Source organism: Dermacentor variabilis, chromosome 5 (assembly GCF_050947875.1).
Source record: "Dermacentor variabilis isolate Ectoservices chromosome 5, ASM5094787v1, whole genome shotgun sequence".
NCBI classification, from domain to species: Eukaryota; Metazoa; Arthropoda; class Arachnida; order Ixodida; family Ixodidae; genus Dermacentor; species Dermacentor variabilis.
In genome coordinates this window covers 175,910,948-175,936,031 of record NC_134572.1, presented here as the reverse complement: position 1 = coordinate 175,936,031, position 25,084 = coordinate 175,910,948, and the positions used below count along the sequence as shown (strand labels likewise).

At 45.5% G+C, this 25,084-nt stretch overlaps 1 protein-coding gene across 1 annotated transcript; it reads left to right on the top strand.

Moving 5' to 3' along the window:
- The first annotated feature begins 12,496 nt into the window (after positions 1 to 12,496).
- LOC142583356 (defense protein l(2)34Fc-like) lies at positions 12,497 to 24,187 on the top strand. Its single transcript, XM_075693782.1, has 4 exons — positions 12,497 to 12,620; positions 18,581 to 18,795; positions 21,351 to 21,561; positions 23,982 to 24,187. Exons 2-4 carry the CDS (start codon positions 18,597 to 18,599, stop codon positions 24,040 to 24,042), a joined length of 471 nt encoding a protein of 156 aa, XP_075549897.1. The 5' UTR covers positions 12,497 to 12,620; positions 18,581 to 18,596; the 3' UTR covers positions 24,043 to 24,187.
- The last annotated feature ends 897 nt before the right edge of the window (positions 24,188 to 25,084 follow it).

Here is a 25,084-nt window from a genome sequence, read left to right as displayed (position 1 = left end):
GCCGCTCAGCAATTCCAGTCACCAATCGCTACGGGAAACCAGCTTTCTGCGAGCAGTCAGATTGCAGAAGGAAGCTCATGACAAGAGTACAAACGAAACTCCTCAACGGCATTTGTAAAGGTAAGTTTCGCAGCATTCTGTTGAAAAGCCGACAGTTACCGGAGGACAATGGCATCAGTAGATTACTCGCACAAAGATTGTACACCAACGAATATGTTCAGATACAAGAATGAGCCTCACATTCACAAAACTCCACGAATCAGTCTCTCATAATAGACTTGGCATTTTTTGAAAGGCTGGAACTACTACTGGAACGTTTCAAGCACAAGTCATGATAGACAGCTACAAGCAAAATAGATAGTCATAGATGCTTCTCGTATTATTGAGCACTTTCGGTGCATGAAGCCGACAACACAAATTCCTGTTTGTTCTTTTGTTTGTTTTTTTTGTTTGTTTTTTAGCCAGAAGCAACTCATTCCGACTGGGTGCCTATGGAAGATTCGACATACGTGCTTCCTCCTGTTGAAGAACGAGCTAGTCATCCCAGCTTGAAAGTGTGGATAGCAAATAAAATGACAACAGTTCAAGTAAACGTTCCACAGACACCGACGTAGAGTTAATTTTGGTAGTTTAAAGTTAAGTTCGCGTAGCCTAGTACCTATACCAAAAGAACTAGGCGTAAGTGTGGGGGAATAGATTAAAAAAATTTGTCAAATAGTGTGAGATTAATTCAGCACTCTTAAAGTAGAGAAAATCGACGGAGAGCCAGTCATTATAACAGCTGCAGAAATATATTTGGGGAGATTTTGTGGTGCTTAATATCTGCGCCTGAAATATGGACAAGCACTCGGCTGCACTTCACGTTTCTACTTCTCTTTACCGTAGCGATGATGACGCTGCCTTATCGACGTGAAGGTCAGTACGAATCACAACTACAGATATCTTCTATGTCCGAAATTGCGAAAAATCTCGTAACACGCACAGTGAAGATAACTTAATACACAATCCTCGCACTACTCGACGTTCTCAACAGAGGTGCATTCTGCGGCTGCGCACGAACAAGAAATTTCAAGTGTTCACCTATTATATACCAAAACGCTCGATATATGTGGGCTTACTAATGAAAACATACGTACGTTATCTAGTGACTTCTTACTGAGCATGCTGTATAGAACCTACTGTTTTTGTTACTTCATTTAGTATTGATTTCTCTTGTTGAAAGCACTCTAACCGACTGTTTTGTAGTTTTTTGCCTAATGTGCATTTTGCATAGCAAGAATATTTGTGTCGCTTTTAGCGAGAGACAGAAAAATGAAAGTGAAAGGAAGGCAGGTATGGGGGACGCACGTACCGTTTACTGCCCTACGCATGGGGAAAGGAGCCCAAAGGGCCCTTCACCAGGCCAAATAGCAAATTTCGGTTGCACGCTGGAAGTTGTTACGTGCCGTCTAGGGAGCGTTCGTCCACGAGTATTTTTGAAATTGGTTCATTAATAGCCGAGCAAAATATTTCAGTGCCGCCAAACTGTGATTTCAGAAAGCGAGCGCCACTGGAAACAAAGACACTCTCTCCACTTGCACCGTCTGGCCTCCGCAAGCGAAATTCTTTCCCTGCGTTCTCCCATACCGGAACTGGAGGAACACGTGACGCATAGGACACGATCGATCCCCGCCTTCATTTTTTTTTATCGCTTTCCTTTTTTTTTTCGCTGCGCGGCGCACTTCCGCTGACGATGTCGCGCGCGAGCTGTCGTGTTTGTCTCGTTTGGCGCAGCGCGCGATTCTTCGCGCTGTGCACGAGAACATCTGACGAGCGGAATTAGTCAGTGCCTCACCAACACTGACGCAGACACAAGCGGTTCACAGAGCATGGTCGCACGCTGGAACACAGTAGAAAATGACATAGTTTCGTTGTCTGCGCGCGCGGCTGCACAACGTTAGAAGAAGCAGACGAAACGGAAGTGCATCTCTCTTGATGCGGTGGAAAGTAAAACAAATACACGCAGGCATTCGGTTTGGGTGTTTTATTATTTCTCTAAACTTTAATTCGTCTATTGAAGGAACAGATTACACAAATAACAGATTGTGTCCTAAATATTTCTCCAAATCACATGCCACTATGAGCGACGCCACAACACTGCTAATACGTAGGCGCAGTTCGGCGATATGAGTCCACTCTCCAGCTGCGAGCACGGCGGCCGCGAGGAGAAGGGCAAAGGGCGTTCGGTTCGAAATTTCAGCTCTTTCCGTTGGGCGCAGTGATGTAACACTTAGCAGACACGGTCATTAGCTCGCAGTGTATGCAAGGCGCTTGTCAGCTCAAAATGGCGGGCCCTGGTGAGGGGGCCTTTAAGAATAAAAACTGCCTCTTTTAGGCCGTCGTTCTAAACCACGGGGACGTGCGACTAGTCAACCTACTTCTAAATGCAGCTTTTATTCCTATCCCTACAACCTGTGCATATCTCCATGCCGACATTCAGTTAATAAATGTATTCTTATCCTAAAACAGATAATAGTGTCACTAGCAAATAAGAAAAAAAGTAACTTTATAAAGGTATACTTCTCACTAGTGCTTCCCCTTACATAATTATTGTACTGTGGAAGGAAGATGGGCATTTAGGGGCCCGGGCGGCTTACGTATCTATGTTATGCGACTATTTGTGTACAGTATATATGTCGTATACTCCGCGAGAACACAGCATTCAGATTTCTTCATTTCCTTAACTTTTACTCAAGCAATACATATATGAGTGCTGCATTTTAATTTTCTTCGTTGTCTCGACCCAGCACTTTTCAGGTTGTTAGTAGTTTTGATGGCAACTTTATCATTATCAAAAATGAGAAAAACAGCCATAGCTTGTTCGTTACCTTGTTCGTGCTTTGTACTCTGCTGAGCGAATTTCAGGAATAATACTTTCACCTGTATACGAAGATCAAAACAGCGCTAATCACTCTAGCATAGTAGACGGCATTGTTAATATACATGCGCCTGAATATATGCGGAGCCCTGCGGTGATGCCGACGCCGACGGTGAAAATTTGCTTGCGTCATCCGTATAATTGCTATTGCAATAATATATGAATAACATCTGAGCGCTGCGCACGTCTGTGAAAGCAACGCCAAAGCTCTTCCCCGTTATCTCCATAAAGCTTATGTCACACACTCCGATAGGAAAGACAGCTCCCAAGCAAAGAATATTTAGCACTGAATTTTTCCATTACGCTAGGCTAAGTGGGCCTGCGTAAAGTTTGGTTGAACTCTTTGCTCCAAGTTGTTTTTGTTCTGAAGATCCCAAATATAGCGTGTACCGGCGAGCACCTGCACAGAGTTTCCCTCCCCATAAAGCACCATGGTACTATACGAAGTAGATTATTCTATCACAGGAAAAAATAAAGCTTAGTTATTAAAACTTTCACAATGAGGTTGTTGTCTGAAAAAAAAATCAATAGGCCCAAAAAATAAATAAGGTCTAGCTGATACATATTTAATGCTTTATTAAATACAAGACATGGCTAGGACTATATCGGTTAATACTTCTCTTCTATTTCTTTTCTTTTCTCCCCGCGTGCCCACTCACGCTCTTGTCCCCTCGTCTTGAGAATGAAGCTCACAGACGTCGGACGACACCGCTTGTTTCCTCTTGTAATCCCTCTCTTTAAAACCAGCCGCCAGCGACAACACCCGCACGTGACGTCACTGCACTAACCCTTTAAAACTAACATGCCGAGGATGACGAGGCCGCCTTTGACGAAGATAGGTCCTCCTATCGAAACGTTGGCCAGCCTGTCTGAGGCACTTCATCCCTGTTTACAAACTTTATACCACAGTGTGCTATTCCATCTGTCAGCCCCTTTCTTGTTTTTGGACTTCATTGAGAAACAAGTATTTCATACTTTCCGCAGTGCGCGCGCGCATAGAAAGCAAGACACATTCACGACCAAACGCATGGCATGTCTTCCGTTTTATGTGTGTTATGCTACAGAAATACGAGCTAATCAAAGAAACAGTTGCCTAGAAATATTTCATGCCTATCTGAAAGTATCTGAGACGGCAGCTGGTGTGATCTGTGAAATTCTTCTAGACGGAAATGGTCCAACATGAATATTGTTTGGAATATGGAACACCATAACACCATAGTCTCTAAACGTCTCCGCTCTTTGACCGGAAATTTATTCAGATGAATTTTCTATTATATCACGTTAGTAACCAATCTCCTCATTGTGGGGGAAAGAAAAGAACGCAGTTTAAGATATAAAAAAAACATGGCAGATAAGCTTACCTATTTTTTCCAGCACGGCCAACGCATCTCTACGAGTTTTGAGGCTGCAAAATATTTATGCACATAGTTGCCCCGTCGGCTCTTTCTTCCGGTGTTTCGACGCCGTACATTTGACACGGTCACAAGGCACAAGGAGGGTGCAATAGAGCAGCAGATGCTTGAGGAGTTGCATTTCTCAAAAACAGGATTCCTTGTGCAGGAAGGCGCTGCGTTGCCTGAAAATGCGCCCCGGCCCTGTGCTCCTCCGTGACATTTGCGCTTGGTAAGGTGGCGCACCCGCATGCGTGCGCACTCGACGGTTCTCTAAATGCGGCAACAATGCACGCTGCGAATTGGAAGCATATAATTATTCGTGCTTGTTCTGTGCTGCCACCTTTAAGGAGGTCAATATAACGCGCTCGTTATGCATTTGTTCCGGACTTCATTAGGCCCGTCGTCGACACCTACGGCGACACGCCTTCGCCCTGGATGTCCAGCCGACCTAAAACGCCGAACTCCCTGATCCTTATGGCGTTGTCTAATAGATTTTCAACACGAAATGAATTTGTTGGAGTGCTCGCAAACAAATTTTCCTATTATAGCGAAACACGGGCTTAAGAAGCTGAAAAACAAAAGGTGGTTGTCGGCGCTCGGTACGCTTTGCGTGCTACTGCGCTAACTTAAGAGATCGCAGTACGCTTTCTAGGCGTTAAGCCTCAGACAAGTTTAATGCAAGATTAGTTCTAGGTTTCGCACAACTAGTACAATACATGAGTGCAAGATCAATATTGTGAAGCACGTTGGGTAGTCAGAAATGTAAAGAGGCATATGTTAACCCCCTCCTCCCCTCCTCACATCCAATCATTAAATACAGAAGCAAAAAACCAGTAATAATAAATAAAATAAAGAACCATGAAAGATTGCCTTCCGAATACGACTGTTAGGCTGCCGGCTTGACGAAGGCAACTTTGCAGCGGCGTCTTCAATGCTAAAATACCTATAAATAATGTTCAATGTCTCTAAGGGCATGTCAGTTCCATATGTGTGTTTTTTTCTCATAAACGCATCTTTCTTTTAATTTAAAGGCACAAAATCAGGCGTTATTACTATAAAGTAATAAATTTCATCTCACGCATTATATTTCTTATCAATGTTCGTGGATTATCATGCTTCTGACGAAGCCGTGACCATACGTAAACCTTGCACTGGTTATGTTTTATTTTATCCTGCCTATTTCTAATTGCTTTTTGGCCTTTTAAGAGCCAGCTGAAAAACGGAAAGCCAAGAGTCGTTTCAGGCTAACCTGTTTTAATGACGATGTCTTTGTGAACGAAGCACTGGTGGGGCGAAAGAAAACGCACTCAGGCTAGAGACTGTCATCGCGATGCGCGCGCATTTGCCGTGTTTGATTTGAGAGAAGCGAGCGTTCCTAAGAAAAAATGAGTTACGAAGAACAGGCGCCTTCTCGGGCTCCAGGAAGCAGCCGGGTCACGTTTTTTTTTTGTCCATCCGTGCCTGATACTTCTCTAACCATACCGCAGTAATAGACATAGAAAGATTTCCCTGGCAGTGTTTCTGTTCCTTGCAGTTGCAGTATTTCGTTAGCAGGAAGTGGGAGCCATGGTTAGGTAGTTACGCTAAGTGAGCCCTCCAGCCTTCGAGCGTCAATTTCATGCGTCCTTGTCGCAGAAGGCTGCTCACGCAAGGCTGCTCAGGCGGCAGGGGGAAGGGGGGGGGGGTCACTTTGCTGCGCCAGATGGAGGAATCAAGAAAGGCAGATATGCTCCAGCGTACGACCCGTTACATACAACGAATGCACGCATAGGTTGCGTGTGCTGATCGTTCACTTATGGTTGCTCACGCATAGATAAATGCACGAGCCGCTGAAAAGTGCACTAATTGACACTGAATGTAAACCCGTTTATTAGTCACCGGTGTTTGAGACCGGCCGTTAGAGCATGGCAGGGACTCCGAGCACGAGCGGCGTCTCCCGACAACAGTGCTGGAGAGCTTGACTCACTAGAAAGCGCTGGAGAGGATGGCCCACTATAGTGTTGTTCTTCCTCGCGACAACAAGGACACTTAACCAAACCTGGCTTGCAGAACTTCCACTAATATCATAACAGGCCGCGAGAACAAATGAAAATGTTCGAGGAAATGCATCTTCCTAGCAATTGAAATCAGTGTCACCAGCGACAGACTTCTGTGAGGGCTTCGTGCCGTAGGCCGCAACCAGAGAGGAATGTGATCAGGAGTTTCGACATGCCTGCCTCGAGATGCATTTGCCGCTTAATTCTGTAGTGCTCTGTTCCATGGCTCGGCCCTTCTCATTTTCGCGTCTCAATAACCTGTTCTGTCCCCTTTCGGTCTCGGTTGAATTCGACCGCCGTTGTGCTGAACGGGAGGCATATAGAATTGCGCTCGAGATTGAACGATGTTTGTCGGCCATTCCCGGTAGCTAAACGCGTGTGATTGAAGCGTGCGAGGTCTTTCTTTACAGGTGGACTAAAGCACGACGCGAAATCGCATCGCCGAGCTTGGAGGTCGTGCAATGCTGCGGGCGTTTTGAGAAAGTACAGGCGCCGCACGGCGGCGCTGTTCCATGGGGAAGAACTCAATTTGAACGCCGCCTACTTGATCCTCAACAAAGCTTGAATCGGTGCCAAACTAGAAGGCCTGTTTTATGAAGTGAGTTAACATATCTTGCTCCTTGGTCACAGCTGGCGCCTGTCGCACACTTCGGAGAAGATTGTAGAGAAGCGCGGCTGAAAAATCATCGGCGTCAAGCATTACAGAGCGATAAAAGTAAGACCATACGACAAAAAAAGTGAAAAAGGAAGCCGTAACAACGAAATTTAAAAAAATGTATAACTTTTTTTTAATTCTTCTAATAGACTACGGCACTGTGTGTGTTCTCTTCCGTGTAGTGACACCTCACAGAGTTTATTACCGACTCCGAGCGGCGCAACTTTGTTATGTCCATTGCCAAGCTTGCCCTTCTTTGTTTGTCAATGTGTGGCAATGGTCACTTAGCAATCAACGTTTGCATGAGCTCTCGCAGAGCTGCTGCGACGGCGCAAATGTGGCTGCTTCTTCGTCAAGCGAAGCCTGTGGTGCTTTTGACACTCGATGCAAAATAGAACAAACCGAATGGTAAGCAAATATATAAATCGTGTTCTGCCAGGGTAAACGGTAACGTGACGTAGTGCTATGCATGCAACCTTACTTCATTTCGTAGACCACGCTCGTTATAAAGACTCTTTGCATTGGCAGCTAAATGTACACCAGGAAGAGGAGATGAGCATGCTACGCGGCCACATGAAGCAATGCGCTAATATTTGGGAAGCGAGAAGAAGTAAATTGCTCTCCTGGCATAATATCTGCGTGGGCAAGGAGACATGGGGCAAAGGGCACGTCTAACGCTATGGATTCACACGACGGGCCGGATCTCTGATTCAGCACTCGTACGCGAACGCGACGTGCTGAGCCTCAAAAAATCGCGCCGTCTGCTCAGTTATCGAGCGGGGACCCGATGGCATTCCTCCAGCTCAGGCTCGTCTGCGAAATCTGGTCCGTCATTTGAGTCTCCCTCAAAATCAAACAGACATGACTGCAGGTGAAGTTCGCTAAACGAGCCTCTGCAGGTGTTTCGGTTTTTTCCGTTGGTGGCAGGATGAGAGAAGAAAATAATAAATTGTCATATAAAAGATACAATTAAAAACTACCGAAACAATCCGGTTCTGTATTTGTTGAACTCTGCATAATCATTGCCACAATCAGTCAGCTCATTTTACTTCCGCTGCAGGACGAAGGTCTCCCTCGGTAATCTACGTTTACGCTTCTCTTCACCTGACTTCACCCTATGTGCCAGCAAGTTTCCTAATCGCATCCCACTACCTAATCCGCTGCCGTCTCCTACGGTATTTATTTTCCCTGAGAATCAAATCTGGTAATCATATAAATTACTGGTTCCCATCCATACACATTACACCATCTGCCTATCTCAACTTATTCTTATTGTTCTCGTTTCCTATATCAACTGCCTGCGTTCTCTCCTAAATCCATGCTTTCGTATTTGGCGTATTAATATTATGCCTGTCCCCTTCAATTACATCGCTCACTGCTCGTACCTTATTTTCTGAAGTTTTTTTTTTAACATTTAACGTTTCTGCTCTTAGGTTTGCGATGGTAAAAATAATTGGTTGAGAACTTTTAAAAGAAAATGTAAGCTGCCGTTAGTTATATGACAATGCCTCTCATTCCTCCTTAATATCATTTTTGTGCATCCCAAAATTTCATTCTCATGATATAGGTCCTCTATGACTACTTCTCCTAGATAAACTCATGACCACCTTCGCAATGCTAGCAAGCACAAACGTGTGTTTGATTGCAATGGTCCTGAACATTACTCCATTATTTGGATTATTAACGCTGAAATATCATTTGGCGTTTGCCAGTCAACATGCTGAATTATTCGTTACATACCACTGCCGTGCGCTGCAAACCATCAGCATTATCTTTAAAGCGCAAATTACTGTGATAATAGAGTAAAACGCATTGCTTGGCTAGTCGTTATATATTTGCAGGAGTTCAACGAGCAGACCCCTCGGACAGTTCACGCGTCCCTTCTGTCCGTATGATGTGTGCACTCAAACGGCTGGCTTGCTCAAATAATTCGCGCTGATACTCACACCTTGTCTTTCCAAAAACTCTAGTGTCTTCAATACTATCAGCATGTAGGGACTACTACACAACAAAAAGAAAACCCTGCCTCCTTGCCTGAAGCACTTTCCTTCGCAAAGATGAAAAACCAGAGTTCATCTAGAGCCAACTTTACGGGAGGTTCACGAGAAACGTTGTTTCATGTCTGTATTCTGCTGACTTGGCGCTCCCTCCCACTGGGTTTGAGTTTGGTGGATACGATGGCACAAGAATCGTCTGTAGTGCTCGTACTCTGTGTGTGATGTGACGTGTTATATAGATATAGGTGTAGACCTATCCTTGAGGGTAAGCTACACTGCTGTGCCACAGTGAAGACAAAATTCGTTGGGACGAAAAGTAATGAAGAATTTCTGAATGAGGCTTTAAGCGTAAGTATTTTACTATGTTCATAATGTGGCATCTAAATGTTCTTTTCTCTGCGAATCTCATGCAGATGATCGCTTCATGTGAGCCCCACAGAAATACAACCAACGCATAAAAAAAAATCACCGACGTTTAATCGTACCTGTTTAAAAGGCAGCAATTCACACTTTAGTTGAGTTATTTGCGGCCAGAAAATTCACTCACCGTCATTGGTTACTTTCTTTATAGATTGCAGGTTAGCAGTTTTACAAATTTTACATCACTTCAACTCCGCTTTTTCTACTGAGAACGAAAAATCCCCGCCGCGGTGGCTTAGTGGCTATGGTGTTGCGCTGCTAAGCACAAGCGCGCAAGATCAATCGCGGCCGCGGCGGCCGCACTTCAATGGGGGCGAAGTGCAAAAAAAAAAAAAAAAGAAGACGCCCGTGCATCTGGGGTACGTTAAAGATCACCTGGGGGTCGACACTTCCGGAGACTCCCATATGCCGTACCTCACAATCATATCGTGGTTTTGGCACGTAAAACACCAGAATTTAATTTTTTTAATGACGAAAAATGTCTATGCAATATTGCGTCCTTGCTGATGGTGTCGGAACAAAGAAAGTACATATTCTTGCACGGAGAAGGCCTTTGTCTGGCTCTTTCATTTGACATGCAAGTAAACACCCGAGACACTTATTTTTCGGATTTGCTTCAGCGAGGCTTTTGTTTAATGCTGTAGCAAGTTTGAGGTGACGTCCAGATGTAAAACGCGTAATGTAAAACATGATTAAAGGAGGTACTACTCCAGAAACTTCTTTTAGGTATTATTGCTTGGACGTTTCATTCCATGCCTCCTATTTGCTCCTTTTCTTGAAATAAGTATTTTGTGTTAGGCAATAATGAAGCATGGACCGGGGTGGCCGTGACCGGAAAATGTCGTGGACTTTTGAAGTACGTTTGAGCGCTCATACCAAACGTTTTGGTTCAAAGGCATCACGTATAATACATTTGTGATCAGGGCTGCGCCTCTGATTCAGAACTTGCCGCAGCACCCGTAGGTACCCGTAATAAGCACACGTAAGCAATAAGCACCCGTAGGTGCTTATTGTAGAAAACTGTTTCTTGGCGTTACCAGCCATGTCGTCACACGCATGGACAGACAACACTCCGACTTTTAACTCAAATGTATGCGAATGTTTTCATTACCATTGCGCCGATGACATTGCGTATGACATGCAGTTATGCCTGGGAAATTATTATATATTTATCATTGGTGAATTAAACGACTTCACGTGAAATGAAGGCACAACATCATAGTTACTAAAATAAATGCTGCTTTATTCAGTGAGCCTGTGCTCGAAGTAGTCCATTACTTGGCCCTCGCGCTCCCATCTGCTAGCCTCCTGGCTAGCTCTGATGGTAGAGTGGCAGCCCCTGAAAGGTGTTGGTCCCGTGTTCGAATACTTGACCAGGACGAATTTTTCCTTAACCCCAAAGCTTCCGTTTTGGAAGGGTGGTGGTTTTGACTAGTTGGTTTGCTACAGTGTGAAGTGGTACAGCGCAAAGCTCTTTGGGTTTCCTTGTAGCTTCGTCCAACATTCGGGTGGATGACAGTTCTTTTTTTTTTGATAAAATGCTGCTTCGTCTCATTTGAAAAGCAACTGTCTAGACGTGTCTTTATCGCTAAACAGAACCTGCCTTGAAATTGTTTACAGCGTTAGGAAATTAGGAGACGACTCTGACAAATATGTGCAATCTGATGCCCACTAATGGTTTCTTTGAAGTCTAAGGAGGTTTACCGCAATCGACGCGAATTTTCGAAACTATGGCGGTGTTTATTTGCACCACAGCGTTTATGTTTCTTATCGCTGTAATTCAATCTCTGTGTATAAGACCACGTGAAAATCCACGCGAATGTTTATGAGTGACAAACAAAATATTACATAGAAGAAATGGACATTTACCCCTATTTGAAACACATTAGCAAATAGATAGTGATAGCTTGTGTCAAACCTAGAACTGACAAGTCGAGTAGCATTCTCCCAAGATCACCAATCCATAAGCGAAAACATCACGCGCAAGAAATGCGATATTTACCGTGCGAATTAAAATTGTGACGCCGTCACACGATTTAAAAGCGCAGTAAAAGGTATTTATTAGCAGCTTATGTTACATGAATGATCGATTCTTAACTTTGTGATTTACAGTTTTATTGTCGCTTCTTGTTCATGTTCATGGTGTGGCACGTAAACAAATTATTATCGTTGCCATTATGTTCAGACAGTCGCGAAATTAGTGTTACAAAAAGGAAACCGCTACAATCAGAAAAATAAATTTGCCCGATTTAACTGCAAAGGCTACGAAATTCCCGAGCGCTACCTGACTGTTGTGCAACAGGAACACTTTCGCATCAAAAAATATTCGGAAACCCAGGCAGTGGCACTGTTCTCCGAAGCCGATTACCAATGCTGCCTACGCATAGGGGTCGCCGAACTTCGTTCACGAAGTATTCACGCCCACTGGCCGCGGGGTTTTCTTCGAGCCCGTATCGGAGCCTTGTAAAAGGATGAAACCGATATGTCCCGCCTGAGCTTTCGGCTATAATTTTACGTGACGCGGGCCAGCTGAAAGCAAAGACGGACGGTGATGATAACGAGCCGTTGCGACAACCCCCCCACGCACAGCGTTCATTTGCATAGTGCGGTTCAGTGTTAACCGTGGAGAACACGACCGCAGAGGTTCCCCCGGTTCGAGCCCTGACGTCATCCGTCGCCGCGGTCAGCCCAGAAGGCCGCGCGACTGCTTCGCCCTCTCACCGGCTATCTCGACTCGCCTCTTTGTTATTCCTCGTGGCGGGCTCCTTCTTGGTGTTGTTTCTTCGACTGCGCTCGTATTCGACGCCCTCGCGAACGCCGACGCCCCGCGCGGTCTTGCACGCCGTGCCACCCTCTCCTGCTTAATCTGCAGGATGATGCGAGGCGAAGAACGCCGTCAATGTCGCCGCGGCTTTCCGCTGCGTTCTTTTTTTTTTCACCCTCCCCCTCGCAGTGGGCGCTCTTGCCAGGCACGCTCAAATCACCGCTTTCGATTGACTCTTGCTTTCCTCCCGACTTTCTGGTTTTACTTGTAACTGCACGGAGCTGGTGGTCGACGTAAGGTTCCCGCCAGATGGCGACTACCGGCCCTATAAAAAAGCGAGTGGTCGTGTGAGAGGACGTGAAGAAAGCGTTTTGCGACATCCAGAGCACTTTCGCTTCGTCTGCTTGCGCTCGTGTGGACACACCGGAGAAAAAAAGGTATGTGCGAAGTGACATGTGCGACACGGATTCGCTTGGCTACAGCCCTCTGTAGAAACACCGCGGGGAAGCGTGGGCTTCCATTGTTTCTCAGTTCCCGTTAGCACTGTTAGGAGGAAGGCCTCCCGCTCTTTTCCCGAGAGAGCTCTTTAACGCGGGTCACCTTCTCTGTTGCAATCTTCTTCACTTTCTTGCTATGTCTGGCAGCTTTCGCTGAATGCTGTTCACTCCAGCGAGGTGATTCCGCGCGCAGCATCCTACAGAAAGATCGCCACGGGGAACTCACAGTCGTTGCCGAGCTTCTAAGACACAATATTCGGCGAATCCACAAACCGGCTGCTCGGAAGTGAGGATCTCTGGCGAAACATCCGGGGCAAGGCTCTGTGCCCTATTGCCCGCCGGCACGATATTCCTGACGGTGCAATTGAATGGCGAACACGTCGTCCGAGCAGAAATAGAAAAGCATAGTCGAGAATGCCGTGCTGCCTTTTTTGTTTTGCTTCTTGTTCCATACACCGGTTCGTCTCCCCATTTGACATGTCCGGAAAGCGTGTCAGCTGTTGCTGACAGTGCGAACCCGACACCGTGATTGAAGCTCGTCGTCGTGTTGGTCGAGCGACCGCTTCTGGTTGCTTCGCTGGGGGTTCTTGGTCGCCCTTGAGCGCAAGTTACCGATCGAGATTCGTTTCCCAGGCGATACACTGTAAAATAATTTACACCCTAAAAAGTAAAAAAGGGTGTAAATGTGTCTATAACTCACACCCTTAGGGTGTTATCTATATAACGGACACCATAAGGGTGTGAGTTATAGACACATTTACACCCTTTTTCACTTTTTAGGGTGTAAATTATTTTACAGTGTAGCGGCCCTGAACGTATGAATCGCGCTGTGGTCTAAGCTACCAGAATAAAACACTGTGAAAAAATGGAAGGCAGGCAGGAAAAAATACGGTGGTTTGAAAACACCATTTGATTCTGACTTTTATATACTTTCTGTAGAAGGCTATACTGCCATGTAGAATAAATCAGCCTGGCACTCGATGGAAGGCCGGAAGACGTGAATGATTGGGGTTTGTTCCTTTGTCGTTGAAGCGGGTTGTAGATCCCATTTGCTGCTTTCCGAGTGGGGCACAGTTGTCACAGAATGTCAAGCACTACCTTGATCCTCGGAACGCAGTTACGTAAACCAGTAAGATTGACCCTGACAAAAGGTAATACAATTCCTACGCAAAGCGAAGTTGCGCTACTCACTTCCGTTTTTATTTAATTTTACCGAGACACATGGCTTGGATTTTCTGGTCATCCTCAAACCACGGTCGAAAGTCAATTGTGATTGCTTGGAGATAAAAGAAGTACAGCGCAGAATTAGGCTGCGTTAATTTGTTTGTATTGTAGTGCACCAGGCACTTCCGACAAACCAGAACAAAACTGACAGGACTCACTAGATCGGCACAGCGTAGTGCAAATGTCGTTCCTGATTGGGTGCTCTGTTGTTTTTGTGCAGTACGGCCTTCTTTTAGAGGGTTGTCAATACTTAACAATACTCGTCATTACTTGTAATTAGATGTTCAGAGAATATAAAGCCGCAGGTCACCTTGCTTTCATGACTGTTAGCGAAATTAGAGTGTCGCAGAAACGGGGTTAGCACTTATGCAAAGCACTATCAGAACGCTAAAAAGAAACTATCATTATTTACTAATTCTAGTTTATTTCATTCTGAAGGCGCCGAACGGAAGGTGTCCAATGTATCTTTATTAATGGGGGTTCTAGTGCATCCGGTTATTTCATTGCAGCATTTCCTGCCTTAATGGCTGTGCGAATGAGGCCATTACATTTAAAGTTACAAAATATTGTCAGTATTCTGCGCTCCGCAGCACAAAGCTCCAAAATCTAATACATCGGCGGGGAATCGTTAGAGCGCCACAAAGAAGTGCACGACACAAAATGCAGGCCTAAATGAACCACTGCAAGTTGTTCTAGTATTCGATAGTGTAGAGAGCAAGGGACAGGTGACGCTGCTATCGTTCACGTATGCACATATTCCAAGGATACCTACGCGCGGTGAATTGCCTACCGATGCGCCATTAAGGCTCGCGTAGAGGCCTGGGAGAGCGAGCGAAGTGCGCCATATCTGGGTCACCATCGACGCTTGGCATTAATCCCGAGACGGGCAGCTTTTTCTTCTTCTTCTATGTCCACCGAGAAGCTGCTTCGTTTACTCGTTCTTACCCGACTTCAGGTGCAGATGATTGCGATGCGATTAAGCTCTTTTATGGTTGCTGTTTCCTTCTGTAGATCTAATCTTACATCTCACGGTAAGAGGCCTCACCTAGGAGCTCTTTAGGCTGAAAACGTGGTGCCGCCGATGCGCGTGAAGCTGAAGGACGCTGCCGTATCGTGGCGATATCAAAGAGCGCATGACGAAAGAGGCATTGGGAGCTGCAGCGACGATAGAACACACGCGCAGCTGAGCCAGAGCCCCGTATTTTTCGGGTACTGTAAAATATACCCCGACTGATTTCAGAATTTTAAATCACCAGTTTCTTCGAACGCGCTTTGTCGTTGGCGACCGCATCGAGAGATAACGCTCGCCGAGATCCTTGGTTCATTGACACGCAGTCAGAGCATGGTCTGCGAGGTTGTACGAAGAAGTTCTCTGCCCATCAGGCATTTCGGTTTTCGTGCCCGTCTAAATTTTCTTGCCCTAGTTGCGAATTCACACTACGCCCTCCAACGTAGTCAGCACCGTGATGCGCATCTGTTATAGTTCTCTGAATTGACTTGATCTACCAGCACAAAAATAATCAATTCTGTTTCCCATGCTGTAGTCATGCGCGCTTGCGCTTGTACAGAAATGCGCGAAATATTTGGGTGCATACGCGGCGAGCGAACGTAAGCCCGTCTTGTGTTGTTGAACAGTGCGTCACCGCTTTACCATTAATGATATTATAAAGTCCCACGCTCATGACCATCACCTTCGTGGGCGGCTTAGTGGCTATGGTGCCTTGCAGCCGAGCATGAAGTTGAAAATTGAATTAAAAATACATTCCAGGGCTTTGCGTGCTAAAAAAGCATTATAAGGCACGCCGTAGTTGCAAACTCCGGGTTAATTTTGACCACGTGGGGTTCCCGAACGTGCCCCTAAATCTAAGTACAAGAGTGTTTTCTCCTTTCACCTCTATGGAAATGAGGCCGCCTCAGCCGGGACCGAACCTGCGTCCTCCAGCTGAGCAACGCAATGCCACAGCCGCCAGGCCAGGGCGGCGGATAAGCGCGCAGTCGTGAATTGGTATCGAAGCCATGGCGGTGGCCTTTCGGTAAAAGCGAAATGCAGGAACGTTCCTTATTTTGGCGTGCGATAAAGAATTGCTGGTGTCAAAATTCATTTTTTACCACTTTTTCATAGTGGAACGATTTTGCCTGCCTTCCGTCCTTGCAGCATCACACTTGTTGGCAATGACTGTTGAAAGAGGAGGAACAAGATGGCACTGGCACTAGGATTTGTGTGGTTCAGCACCCTTAGAATTATTTGAAAGTTTTTAGCAGAAGATGCGAGTTGTTTATTATTATCGATCAGTTTATGATGTCACGAGGGCCGAATATTATGTCGCACATGTCGTGGCAATAAAGTTCGCTGATAATGAACAGCTTGTGACTGGGTTCTAGAATAAACATAGGAGAAGAACTTCGTTGAGTACTTTAAGAAAATCCTCTTCTTGGTGTAGCAGTTCGAGAACTGTTTCAGATTGTTCCGTAACATTGTGGGTAAGGTTGTAGAAAGGAATCTCTTCTTAGCTTCGAGCTGCTAGGCGTTGGAATGTTTTTTTTTTATCGCAAAATATTTCTTCTACGCGGAGGCGAGGGAAGATCCGTGGAGCCCTCCACTGCGGCATCGCTCGTAGCCCTAGTATTACTGCAGCATGTTAAACTTTTTGGATAAATCAGTCAGCTCATGATCACTCCTTTACACGTCTTTCCGGTTCTTGTAGCGAAAAGTCAAGCATGCTTTGCATCAGTAAAAACAACGATAATAAATACGGTTGAGTAAGAGTGTTTGAAACAGTGAAATCAAAATATGGAATATGAGTCATTAAAAAAGAGAAATGAGCTTTCGGTTCACAATGAATAAACCAGCTCATGGAAATTTTCTCTTGCACGACATAATGGGGCCATCGCAGCGCACGACAAGAGATGAAAAAAAATATACAGCAGTTTACATGACTGTATAGGAGAGCGAGAGAAAGACAACCACGTTCTTTCGAATATTTAGATAAGTGTTGCATAAATTCAGTATTTCACGAACAATTTGTTCAGTGCTTCTGTTTGCCCGTAGTTTTATTGTCCTGAATGACAAACGATTTTAGAGTTGATCCAGACTGGCAGAGAAAGAGGCATTGCGTTAGTTAGCTGGGAGGCACGGGAAGAAGCAAACAAAAGTTTATAATAGAAGAGTACTTCAGACGCCATTTTAAATGCGAGATATTCAAAATATCAGTGTATGTCAGCCCTGTTCCTGCTTCGCGTACTGTTTAAGTAGCTACGGAAAGAGTGCACATTGTTGAGACATCTCATTTGTCAAGAATGCAGAAGTGGAGTCGTCAGGAAACAAAAAAAGCCCCTCTTAATTGTAAAGCAACGGGGCCTAGTATTTATATTAGTGATGTATTTCCTTCATATCCTGTTGAACATTTCCTATTATTTCTTATTTCTGCCTGGAGTGCGCAGTGGCCATCTGCTTCTTCACCTTGGGCAATTCCCTGGCAGAAATTAAGCCGCCAAGACCAGGTGCCATATTCACTTGCGTAAATTTTTTTCATATCTGAGAGGCCCGCTGCGTTTCTATTTCCGGTTCTCATGCTGTTGCCGTCAGCTGGGGAGGCGGGAGGTGCTACGCTTCGATTACGGCTCCATCAGCGTGATGAATGCGGACGGAAAAAGGGCACACAAAGTCCCCTGAGACGACGGGCTACTTTTGGAAAACAAATTACGACCGTCCCGTCCTACGTGTCTTGGAGAGTGCGCGGATCTCGCCACCTTCTGAAGCAATTGAGAACATTTTGTTTCGAGCGTTGGAAGGCTAACAAGTAGAGAAATGCGAAGGCAGTGCAAAAAAAAACCTTATTCGCAATCTTAGAAATGACTCGGACAAGGGCCCTCATATTTTCTTTATAGAGCATCCGCCAAACTGTGATTTCTTCTTTCTTTTTTGCCCTGTTTTTCTTTTCTTTTTTTGTAGTCTATCTTAGTGAGTGCAGTATGCAACTCTGTCTACGCATCACCAAGTGTCCCACACGTGACTAGCTTTGAGCTGCGCAGGAACTCTTAGAAAGATTTCTGAAGGGGGTAATTTTTTTTTCAATAAGCTACACGTTATTAGGTGCGCAAAACGTTCTCACCACAGAACTCTGAGGCAAACAAAACAAAACAAAAAGTTTGAAAAGTGACTAACTGTGTAGCGGTATTAGATAAAATAAATATAAAAGAAACAACCCAGTACAGAACACGTCATGAGGAGCATGCCTCTGGCTTTGGCCTTGATGTGAACGGCATCAAGCGTGAGATATAGAAACAAATCTCATCAGGTCTTTTTCGTAAAAGTTCTGATGGGTGTATTTTCCAGTTGGTAAGTACGTTGTAGTTTATGGCGAAGTTTATCATAGTGATGTTAGAAAATAACTAATTACACGATCTACAACGTTACACGCCATCTCTGGATAAGTACCAGATATGGCGTGGGGCCTAAAGAGCCCATATAATTTGACTTTTCTGTCAAAGATATTATCAAACGAGATAAATAAATAGATAAATAAAATACAGAAATAAAGTTAACCTCAGGTATTTTCTCCGTTCCTCTTGGTTGGGCATATATTATGCGAGATATTTTTTTCTAACGCGACCTTCCAGCGATACCGATGGCCAGGCTAAGCCTTGCTACACGTTTGACTTGGCCTCCTTTGCAGAAAAGCATCGGTAGACATGGCGTTCGTCAGGCAAGCCGTTCTCCTGGTCGCCCTCGTCGCTGCCTGCTGGGCTCACCCGGACGGCGCCCCCGAGTCGGCGTGCGCCACCATGATTCCGGAACACAAGGACGCCGTTGGTGAAGTGGCCGGACCCGCGACGCCTTTCAAATTGGTCCAGGACAAGAGGGACTTCAAGGCTGGAGATGTCGTCGCCGGTGGGCTCGTATTTTCTGCTTTCTCATTGCTTAGGGCGTGAGGGGAATGATGGAGGGGAGAAGAGACACCACGGAAAAATAATAAATCAAGCTAGAGTTGAAAGGTCAGGCTTCTATAACAACAAGTTCATCATCCGTATTGAGAAGAGTGGTTTTGTAAGCGAGAAAATAACGAAAATGAAAAATTGGAGTGCCACCACCTTGCGTGCACTGTGGTAGCTCGCGTACGACGGGAGCACTGGGAGATTCACAGAGTGGCATAGAGAGCGGTCACGTGGGGTCATCAAGTTACGTGGGGTCAGAGAGAGAGCACGTCAGTTCATCCGTTGTGACGGAGACTGTTCGATCGAGGAGGAGCAGCGGGACTTCCGGCGACAATTTTCTACACGACAAAGTTGTACGTATAGTGGCGCACAGAAAACGATGATGGACTTCTACACGAATAATCTGTTGACCTACTTCGACTTCATATTTCCATTCAATGCCCTTTTAAATGCTTTCCTATGGAGGCTAGCTTATATTTCATACAAACTCTTTTATATATTTTCTACAAGACAGCCCTACGGGTTATAAAATAAAATAAACTAGAGGCAGCGTTTCCCGCTTGCCTCGTCTCTTCCTGTCATTTGATCTTAGTCCCCTGCGCAGCGCAACTATCGCTCTACCGCATAGAATCGCTCTAGATATAAGGATGCAAATAACCTATTTCTTAGACCCCTGCCCTCATCCACACCATTTCTGTGGCGAATAACGAAAAACAATTTACGTGGCCTGCTAATATGTCCTAATTAGAGGTGTCAAAAGCTTACTTCTTATTTCTATGTAGTTTCCTCTGCCGTGTCGCGCGTCACAATGTGTTAATCAGCGTGCTGACATGCATATACATAAACTTCTCCTTTTTTTAGATGTAACCACAGTTCACGCTTAATATTTGCAAAATTTTTAAGCTAGGTATTCTTCGTGCGAAAACAACATTAACCTTTACTTTTACTGCATGCCAGCGCTTCCTTCTACCTAATAAAGAAGGCTTCAACGCTGCATTAGGTCTTCTTCTCTGACTGATGCATCGGTATTGTCGACATGTATTATTTTATTTATTCATAGTACTTAACTAATAATGGCTCGTTAGTAAAGAATAACCTAACACGCGCACAGCGCGTAACCTGCTAAGCTCCTTTTGTTGCATTCAGTGGCCATTCCCACCGGCTCTATTAGGCCAGACAAGGTTTTAGTGCAGGTCAGATGAAGAAGACGAAGATTCCTGAGAGAGAGAGAGAGACAGAGAGAGAGAGAGAAGAAAGACGGGGAGGTCACGAATATTCGTAAACCTACTGTACAGACTCTACTCTGCTCGTAATTGTATGGCCAAGCAAGCACTTGCTTCTTCCTGTTTTAATATTTTTGCGCTTCTTTTTGGTGTACAAAGAGAGAGGAGGTTGGTTTGGCTAAGTTTTTTAATCTAAATGGATTACCTAGTCCGTGAATTCAGCAGTGTTTGGCATCAAAATGACAGCAAATGTTATGCTAAACATGATGCTTTTGGACAACTTTGCCCACACTTCTGGAGTAAAGGTCAACCGACATGGAGCGAACTTTCCCGGCGAATTTTCTGCGGCAAGCGCTGGCGCGGCGATACAGCGGCGTGCCTTCGTCGTGCTCCACACATATGCAGCGAAAAGCTAGGTTGCCGCGGCTAGTCCACCGCCACCACAATGTCAGTGTTGCTAGAAGCGCCGTGGCTTATTACACAGTAGAACGAAAATAAAAGAACACCTTTGTTTTTACAGGCATAGCATTCATTATTTAGTGGTGACGTACAGAACGACTCATTATGTAGGTTTCATGTTAATTTCAGAATTTAAACTTTTTCCCACCAGAACCTAGACTGCAGAACGCGGAGAAATTGCTTGAGTTGTTCACACTGTGCAGTTGTGGTCGTTCGGGAGTGTAGCGGCGGCGAGGTTCTGTGCGACGAAACGCGAACTTCCCATTATAAAACTTCAATACCAAACTTTCATACGAAGTAATTGCTTTCGCGGCGGCACTCATTTTATGGCTAGGTGCGTCAAATATTCGCGAGTGGAAGTCGGGTGCGGTCGAGCCTTGATTGGTCCACACTGCCCGTCTGCGTTCGGGGCTTCCGGCTTCCGGCTGGCCCCCGGTTGACGGCTTGGTCGGCGGCGATCAGCTACGTTTTGGCCGCCGGCCTCCGGGCGGCCATTGCTTTTTGCCGGAGAATTGCTCCATGTCGATTGGCCTTAAGAGGTCCATTCCTCATTATACCCCCTCATCTCGCCTGATGATTGCACCATTTCCATACATCAGTGCGTATAAATGCATAAGCGCAGATGCCTATTTCGATTTAAACCTAACTGCTGCGAACATGACACTTAAAGGAATATTTGCGCGCTGTGCACGATGGAACATGACCCTGGGCAGGTCCCCCGAATTACTCATGTGATGCCATTGAGGGGCACCAGCTTGTGCTTCAAAGCTTCCGAAATAATATTCTTGCCGCTCGTCATCTCAGCTCACGCTCTGCGGCCTACTCGCAGTGACGCTTTCCTCTAGCGGCACACCCTTCAAGGGATTCTTCGTGAAGGCCTTCGACGAGAAGAACCAGGAGATCGGACAGTTCGAGGCCAGTCCCGAAGCCAAGGCCGTCACCAAGTGCTCCGGCGTCACTCACACGGGCAATGCACCAAAGACCGCCGTCAAGGTCCTCTGGAAGGCGCCTGCGGGAGCCACCGGCAAGGTGCACTTCAGGCAAGTAAAGTGCGCTGCATGCTGCCCTGTATTATTAGCATTTGCCTTGTGTAAGCGACGTTATACATCTAATCAAATGTGATTTGGGCTCAAGCATTTTGCGGATACAAACAACCGTAATGCTGCGACGTCACGTCAGACAGGAGGGAGAGAGCGAAAAGAAGGAAGATAAGCTAGGGAGGCCAACCAGACGCACGTCCGGTTTGGTACCCTGTACGAAATGGGTTTAAAGAATATGTACGAAGTAATTCGCGTGATGCACCACTCGGCGTAACGATGTTGCGTTAGTTCGTGCAGAGCGATCGATGTTTCTAGCTCAAATGATAAGTGGACGAAATAGAGCAAGCTGACAAACTGAACGCCAACCCCGCATCTAACTTTATCTGCCAGAACTTGAAAAATCTTCTAGATATAACTTTGCGATAGCCGGCACGGGCTGCTTAGTTTCCTGCTCTCGCTGGATCTACGCGTCCAAATTGTTTACACCTGAGCACGCGGTTACAAAAAACGAACGTTTACCCCTGTAATACAAAACGTCCCTCTACAAACATTCCACTTCGGCCCAATAGAGTAAATGGTAGCGTCATTCTGTGACAAAAGCGGTCACTGTGCTCCGTTGACACTGCATGGCAGTTCTTGAAAAGCGACGCGTGTTCTTAAGTAGAGGGGCGGCTCTCCTTAACTTGCGTATGCTACAAACACTGGCAGGTTGCATAAGGCGGTCGTTCATATCATTACTCTGTATTGTGCAAAGCAATGAGGGATCATCTGGCCCCGTAATCACAAAACTTGTCTTTCGTAAGGGCCGTCTGCAATTGGTTATCGGCGTGCGAATTGTTTCAGAAACACGACGACCAATAGTGGCTTGCATCAGAGCGCCGATCAACGAAGAGTAGCTGTTTAAGTTTAGTAAACCTGGGAACATGTGCGTAATAAGCTTACAATTTATAAAGTTGCTGGGAAGTGCCATTACGCGCAATAAAATATAGCGGCTCTAAATCTGTGGTAGCAATAGCTTTTGGCGATTTCGTTGCTCTGAGTGAAGCACGGGAGTTTTTGACAAGGGTGACAGCCGCATGGTTTACAGCAGTATTTCTATATTGAGTAGTTTACTAAAACCAGAACTAACACAACCAGAACACCACATGGCAGTTTTCACTAACTGCACACTTTCTGCTTGGTTTGACGCAGGCATACAACACTCAATTCTATTATTGCAAGTTAAAAAAATTGTATTATGGCGTTTTACGTGCCGAAACCACTTTCAGATTATGAGGCACGCCGTAGTGAAGTACTCCGGAAATTTTGACCACCTGGGGCTCTTTGACGTGCACCTAAATCTAAGCACACGGGTGTTTTCGCATTTCGCCCCCCTCGAAATGCGGCCGCCATGACCGGGATTCGATCCCGCGACCTTGTGCTCGGCAGCCCGACACCATAGCGACTGAGCAACCCCGGCAGGTGTTTATTCTTACTAGTTGTGTCATGGTATTGTTTTAGGATACAGCAGCTTCGCAAGAACTTACGTCAAACACATTGTTCCGATATCCTGCCGTGGACAGTATTCGCTTATTTTCTAGCTACGTGCAAAATAATGAATATTCAACGCTAACAAGCTAAGTGGTAATTCACTGAATTATATAATAATGGTCCTGCCAACCATTACTGCCGAGCTGGCTTCACTTGAGAGAGTTCACCGAACAAGGAGGAAACGCTGTCAGCTAGACCTCCGTGCGGATTCTACGTGCGACTTCGCGAATCGGTTATAGATATTCTGCCAAATACAATATGAACAACCGACGCAGCTGCTAGAAAATTAGAGCTGCTGAATTTGGCACGAATACGACAGACGAGAGAATAATAAAAGAAGAACAGATGTTCGAAGAATGCGGTTATAAAACATTGTTCTTTTCATCACTTCAATAGTAATATACTTATGAAAGGGCTCTAATCTTTCTTCTTTGTGAACATCATGGTTTCCACTAAAACACGCTAAGGCAAGCTTTGAATGCACTTTGCGAAATCACGGCATGGCTTGTGCTGCGCCGTAGTCTTTCAGTATCACTACACCGCGGTTTCATGAAAGCCTTTCACTTCTTATCGTAAGCTTATAGATCCCTAAGAAAATAAATTTCGCATAGTCTCGAGTATAATGACAGCGAGCGCACCGCAGTAATCACGATGTGAAGAAAAATATAGGATCGCTAAACTTCTGACAGGCAAAAGTGTCCCCCGCGTTTGCTTCTCCGTGAACGAAAATCTGTGAATGCACAATGCTAAGCGAATAGCCAAGTGCAGCATAAAAGCACATAATCTCATAAAGGTAAGGACTTGAAACATTTCATATATACTGCTTTTCTTGTAGCCTTATTGCGTCTGTTTGAACAGCCTTTCATTTTGTTTCTATTTGTACTTTTCAGGGCGACTGTCGTCATCGACTACCACAAGCACGTCAGCGGTCTTCAGAGTACCGTGGCTTGAGGTTCATCCCAACAGTCATTTCAACCGCACCGTGCCATCGCGCTGACTCGTCATTAATAAGTGGACTCTTCGTGCGTCTCGTTATACACATAGCTTCTGCTGAGACACTATTGGTGAAATTGCAATAAAGTGAGATGTGACTGCACCGTGTCGTTGAATGACTCAGTTTGGGAGAGAGAAAAACCTCTCACTGCACTGGCACACTTTAAATGTGAACAAAGACGATGAATGCTCGCATTTAATTTGGCACATTGCTGGCTGCGTATGCTAGCGGCACAAAAACTATATGTCTTTGGAAGTGTTTCTGTTTTTCTTTACGAAACTAGATGAACGTACTGTTCCAGGGAGGCTTGCTATTACTTAGGTTTGCACGAGGTGTCTTGTTAAATAATTCATGATGATGCGCTTGGGTTCACACGAGATGCCTTTTTTGAATAATTCATTTCGACATGCATGTAGTCTCTTCTCGTTGGGACTTGACCAAGTGGTTTCAGAGACTTCTTTGGAAAGGGTGTACTTATGTACTTCAATTGCATTTAGCAGCCCGCTGTGTGCGTGCTTCGCTATGCGCAACCATTGTCGTTTCGTCACGCTGCAAACTCGCCCTAACCAAGTTATCACTGTCAGCGTCACTCTCACCATTTGATGCAGGACGAAGCTTTGCCTCCAGTGGGAACAGAACTAAGGAGATGGCAATCAATCTAAGCAACAGAACTAAGCAGAACGTAGGTGCTCTACTGAGCTTGGGTTACAGCATTCGCGATGCAGATTCGATTGATAGTGGCGTCGGTGCATTCATTTCGGAGGAAATAGAGGGTGGCATAAGCTCACGCAGTATAGCTGGTCCGCGATGCTGCCGTCATTAGGCTCCCCAATGATAATTCTCTGCAATTCTCAGCACTCTCCTTGCGAATATACGGGTCCACACTTTCTTAGATGTCAGTCGACGAAGTACCGTTGCCATGCCGAAGCCTTAGTCGTCGTTAACATCGTGTCATTACTATCTCAGTTGTCATCCTTGTTGCCATGCCACCGTCCGGTC

Coding starts and splice junctions, on each gene's coding strand:
- LOC142583356 (XM_075693782.1), top strand. CDS start 18,597: ATGGCGTTCGTCAGGCAAGCCGTTCTCCTGGTCGCCCTCGTCGCTGCC. Junction 18,796..21,350: donor GGCTGGAGATGTCGTCGCCG/GTGGGCTCGTAT, acceptor GCCTACTCGCAG/TGACGCTTTCCTCTAGCGGC. Junction 21,562..23,981: donor ACCGGCAAGGTGCACTTCAG/GCAAGTAAAGTG, acceptor TGTACTTTTCAG/GGCGACTGTCGTCATCGACT.